Source organism: Euleptes europaea, chromosome 5, assembly GCF_029931775.1.
Source record: "Euleptes europaea isolate rEulEur1 chromosome 5, rEulEur1.hap1, whole genome shotgun sequence".
NCBI lineage: Eukaryota > Metazoa > Chordata > Lepidosauria > Squamata > Sphaerodactylidae > Euleptes > Euleptes europaea.
In genome coordinates, this window is record NC_079316.1 from 81,770,691 (window position 1) to 81,776,257 (window position 5,567).

Consider the following 5,567-nt stretch of genomic DNA (forward strand, 5'->3'; position numbering starts at 1 on the left):
GTTTTTTTGGCCATCCACGGAATCCGTAACGCTCTCCTCCAACACCACATTTCAAAGGAATCTATTTTCTTCCTATCGGCTTTCTTCACTGTCCAGCTTTCACATCCATACGTAGTAATAGGGAATACGATGCCACACTTTAGGTGCATTTTAAAAAAAATAAATATATATATATATATTTTTCTTCATTTAATATATCCATAACAACAATATAATAATAATAATAAAGTGAAAGACTAATAGTATTTCTAATTTAAGAATCAAGTGACTTCCCCCTCTCCCTCTTCCGTCCCAAATTAATTGTATAATCTTTTGCTAAAGGAACTAATCCCTATATTATTTTAATTAATCTGTTCTTGTCGTAAATACAAAATGTGAATAAGGGATTAGATCAATGTGAATAAGGGATTAGGTCAATGACTTTAGGTGCACATTTTTCCCCATCCAAAACTCAACCTTAAGTCCCCAGTGCAGAGTTTTAAGAATTCAGATGGGGAAAAGGTGCATCTAGAGATTGGCAAATCCAAGGCAAAACCTTAATGGGATCGGGCGCTGTCGCCGCTTTGTCGCGAGGGCTGGTCCGGTTGCTGCTGCAGTGGAGCAGGGTTGCGTAATTTAAATGGATCATCCCGGGCTGCTAGCTGTTGCATGCGAGGCCCTGCTCCGACTAGGCACGGTTTTTGGTAGGAGGTCGTGCGGGTCTCTCCACTCTGGTATGGTGAACGTTTGTTTGTTCTGGAAATGATTATATTTATAACTTTTGTTGTTCTTACCAGTTTCCTAGGTTTGGGTTAATTGATTGCAGTGCAATATGTAACAATGAGCATTTTTCAAGTAGCCTGGCTTATCAGCTGGGTTGTTTTTAAAGTGAATTGTTTCAGGAATGGTAGCTGTTAATCCCACAAAGCTGGAGAATGATAAAAGTGGAGGGGAGAAGTGAGGTATGTCTGGCTATTTCTCTCCCCCCTCCCCTTCTCTTGATGAAGTCTCATAGCCTTGTAAAAAATGGAGTCTCCCAAGTTCCTGTTAGTCCAGCAGGACCACCTAGCTAAAATCTGGAATGTGTATATTACCTTCACTCCTGAAAAAATCATCTGAGTGACTATAGCTGGGAACTTGTTTCTTATATTTCGTCTACAGAACTCCAAATTCACTGGGCCTGTTATAAAGTGGGTGTATACACTCTCAGGCTGACATGGATTTTGTTGCTTTGGGTGAGGGGAAACTGCCGCAATAAAGCAGTTTCCTTCAAAACAAGTCAGCCATTGTAAGACTTAAGTGGTTCCTGTTGTAAAGTCTGCATTATTTTAAAGGCTAACCTAGGGAGCCATAATTGGCAACAATGAAGTGCGCTTGGGGACTAGTTAACGCTGGCCTCTGGTATGTAATATAAACAGCTTTTCGCAGGAGTTGTATAGTGAATCTGGGAACACCTAGAACTGCTGAGCTTGAGGGGATTTATTTTAATGTGTTTTACTTGAATTGTTCCAGACATTATCTTGCAGAGTACTTCATAAAACATTACATGGGGGATTCTCAACGTGGTTTGTAAGAAATCCCACAAAAGGGATATAAAGCTAAGCACTTAAGTGGAGCTTTATGAATGCTGGTTTCTGTGTAGGATGAGCATACTTATATACGTGAAATGTGCCGGAAGGTTTCAGAGTGTTGTGCGCTAATTATATGACTACTATTATTCCATATGGCCGCCTTGTGTATTCTGAAGTTGTGACTGCCTGCTAAATGTGAGAAACAGGCCCTTAACGTAAAAGCTTTCATAGATGAATAAAAGTTCAGAATTAAACCCTTAGCTGACTCCAAACCCAATGTGGAATCAACACAAGTACCCTGAATAGCATATTACTCCCGCTTCAATTCTTCTGTTTGCTGTCATCTACGGGTCTGGTTAATCTTTCGTATGACTAAATTATTTAAAGCCCTGCAGCCGGTGAATCATGAATTATGAAAAGGTTAAGGACCGTCAGAAAGTGTCTGCAGAAGCTCTGTCTGATGCAAAAAGAAACCAAACTTTCCTGTGTTTACATTTCAGAATGATCCAAGTTTTGGACCCAAGGCCTCTGTCCAGTTCCATCATGCCTGTAGATGTGGCCATGAGAATCTGTCTGGCTCGTTCTCCACCTGTGAAGAGCTTTCTCAATCCATTTGATGAGTATCGGAGAAGAAACTTTGTGGACCGGTTTAAGCCTCTTAGACCATGCCTCCACATGAAACGTGAGACCGAGCCTCAAAGCAGTGACCGGAAACGCTCTGCTGGCCGAACCAAAAAGAGAGTGGTCTTTGCGGACTCGAAAGGTCTCTCTCTGACTGCAATCCACGTCTTCTCTGAATTCCAGGAGAACCCAGCATGGGATCTTCAGTTTGACTTGTTACATCTTGAAGACATAACAGCCGGCTTAAAACTGCATGAGGAAAAGAATTTGATTCTGGGTTTCACTCAGCCATCAGCCGATTACTTAGACTTCCGGAACCGCTTGCAGAAAAATTTTGTCTGTCTTGAGAACTGCACCCTCCAAGAAAGAGCTGTGTCGGGGACGGTGAAAGTGAAAAATGTGAGTTTTGAGAAAAAGGTGCAGGTGCGGATCACCTACGACTCTTGGAAGACTTATTCCAACATCGATTGCGTTTACATGAACAACGTCTATGGAGACTCTGACAACGATACCTTTTCTTTTGCTCTTGACTTGCCTCCCGCCATTCCTACTGAAAAGAAGATTGAATTTTGCATCTATTACCAAAGTGGAGAGCGTGACTTCTGGGACAATAACGATGGGCAGAACTACAAGATTGTCCATGCGCAATGGAAGCCTGATGGTGTTCAAGCACCAGCGTTGCCCAAGAAAGACTGCGTTACACTCAGGTCTTCAAGTAAAGGGCATGAAACAGGCTGTGACCATCTCAGCAGCCCTCGGATATCTAACGGCCTTTCCCCTGAATGGCAAAGCTGGGGCAGGATGGGAAATTCCTCTCCATATTGGTGAAGGAAATAAGCTACAGAGTTATCTGCTGTCAGCAGTGGAACGTTAACTGGTCTCCTAGAAGGATTTGCTGACTGCCGAAAAAACAAACCTGACTTGTTACAACAGGTTAAAAAAATATTCTACTAGTTCCATCATGGACTTGAGAGAGAGTGAGAATGCAAATTGAATGGCACTGCCTCCTCTTGTAGGAAGGGACTGGGTTGTCCATATATATGAATCGGTTTTTGATATTCACTTGCCTTAACGAGAGAAGCTTATTAGGAAGTAACGTAATGTGTGTGGTGGCTTTTTTGTAAGGTCCAATTGTGTGTGAGGGATGTTGAGTACAGAGCCAAAAAAACCCAAAAACTGTGCCTGTTATATAAGACACAGTGCTGGTTGTGAGAGATGCGGAACTCCCAAACCTATGGCCTAAATCAAGGCTGGACAAATCTTGATAGTAACTCAATTCATAGTTTTAGGCTTGTGGGACAGGAGTATCTCTCTTCTAGTGGGAGTTAAGGGAAGGGAAAGATGAGGAGGAGGTGTGATGCACTGTATTATAGGGAACGGTAAAGGAGTGGGGGGGTTCTGGTGGTTAGAATCCCACGGAAAACTCTTCAGAGACATTGTAAGAAGCGAGAAGAAAATGCCAATAAAGAACTGTAGTCCTTTCTACTCCAGGTACTTTTCACAAAGGCGGTGGAGTGAGAAAGGGTTGCCAGTCCTTTATTCAGCAGCAAGACAGGCAAAGCTTTAACAGGTGCAGCTTTCCCCATATATGGAAAGGCTGCACATGTTACATTTGGGGAGGGGAAAGAAGACGGGGGCAGCATGGGTTGAGAATGGTTCTGAGGGACTAGGCCTCCCAGTAGTCATATTCTTGGCTGTGGAAATCCATCTTTTAGACAATGGCCTTGTTCTGCTTTCATGAACACTTGTGAAACCACAACTCACAGGCTGTACACACTGGCTACGCATTAAAGAAAAGACCATAGTTGTCCCAAGATTACACAAAAGAATTTAGTTTTAACCGATGGGCTGACTCTTGTGTGAAACGCCTTAATCTGTCAATGTTGTTGGCTAGTCCATTGGTTCATTTGCCTTGTAAAATTTTCTCTTCTTGTTATCTTGCTCATTGTTGCAGAGATTTTAGCAATGCTTGCTCTTCTACAAATAGCTCGTCTCACAACTGTGAAATAAACCTAAGCAAATAAAGTCCTTCATATTGAAGGGGGTGATAATGTAGCTGTACGTCTCGAGCGGATCAGTTTAAAATAACAGTATGAACCTTGCACATAACTAGCAATAGTTTTTTTTATTCATGCTCATACCTCATTATTTTCTCCATAGCTTTTACAGAGGCAGAAAGCTTTGTGTGTGACTTCATAATAGTATTCATCATTCCCAAAAATATCACGTTTGTAAATAACAGCACAAGACTGTAACTCTGGACACAGGCTGTATTGGACAAAGCAAAATGGGAGTGCACACAAATCCCTATGTTCACTTACCTGTTTTGTGGTGGTGGTGTTTGTCTATGGAACATGTAAATCACAGTGTTTTCCACGCCAATACTGAGATGAAATTTGCATTGTAAAAAAGGGAAAAGCCTCTTTCACCTGTTGTTTTTTTTAGCTGTATCTCACTACTGTGTGTGTTCTTTTTTTAAAAAATAAATTGTGTTTTTGGTAATTGTGGTGGCATCATGGTACATTTCTGAGTGGGTGAAGGGGTAGGACTTAGGATTCATGCAGGAATTGGGCAGTAAAAAGCAGGGATATTTTATAGCCAGCAAGAGGTGATCTAATATTTTCCTCTTCCTGCTCCTTCGTGAGCTTCTGTTGGCTGACATCTGCCTTTTGAAAAGGACAGCATACTTAAAGCCTTTTCAGCAAGTCCCTGTGCAGTGATCTTACACACTTCCATTATGATGTAGGCTCACTGTTATCCAGGCCCCAATATTCTCTTCATCATGTATTTGGAACCAATAAGGCTGTCATGCTCTAGCATCACACCAGTAAATGGAACTCAGTGTGGTGACATGCACATACAAACATGAAGATGTGGGCTGGCTCAAGCTGAACACCACCCCACAGTGTTGTTCCAGTAACATTGCCCTGATGGCCACCTTGTGTGAAAGGCTAAAGGGGTGTATAAGGTTTTCTGTGGTTGCAGTACATGCTATAGCAATCAAATAGCATGCCTTTTGTACACAGGCTTTGGCCAAGTGTAGCTCATGCTCAGAGACTCCTGGAAGGTTGGAACTGCATATCTCTGTAGCCTTCTTTTGGAATACAAACAGTGGGCATGATCTAGCCCTTAATACATGAACTATGGCTTTGCATTACATTTCCCCCCTTGACCAGGCATGTGTAGCTTTGTTGGAGACAGTTCTCCCTCTTAAGAACATAAGAAAGGCCATGCTGGATCAGACCAAGGTCCATCAAGTCCGGCAGTCTGTTCACACAGTGGCCAACTGGGTGCCTCTAGGAAGCCCACAAAAAGACAACTGCAGCAGCATTATCCTGCCTGTGTTCCAAAGCACCTAATATAACAGGCATGCTCCTCTGATCCTGGAGAGATAGG

General features: G+C 42.4%; 1 protein-coding gene across 1 annotated transcript; it reads left to right on the top strand.

Annotated features, from left to right (window-relative positions):
* Positions 1-2,051: 2,051 nt before the first annotated feature.
* PPP1R3C (protein phosphatase 1 regulatory subunit 3C) lies at positions 2,052-3,096 on the top strand. Its single transcript, XM_056849779.1, has one exon. It carries the CDS (start codon positions 2,052-2,054, stop codon positions 2,997-2,999), a length of 948 nt encoding a protein of 315 aa, XP_056705757.1. The 3' UTR covers positions 3,000-3,096.
* The last annotated feature ends 2,471 nt before the right edge of the window (positions 3,097-5,567 follow it).

Excerpts from the sequence above, each read along its gene's own strand:
- PPP1R3C (XM_056849779.1), top strand. The coding sequence starts at position 2,052 with ATGATCCAAGTTTTGGACCCAAGGCCTCTGTCCAGTTCCATCATGCCT.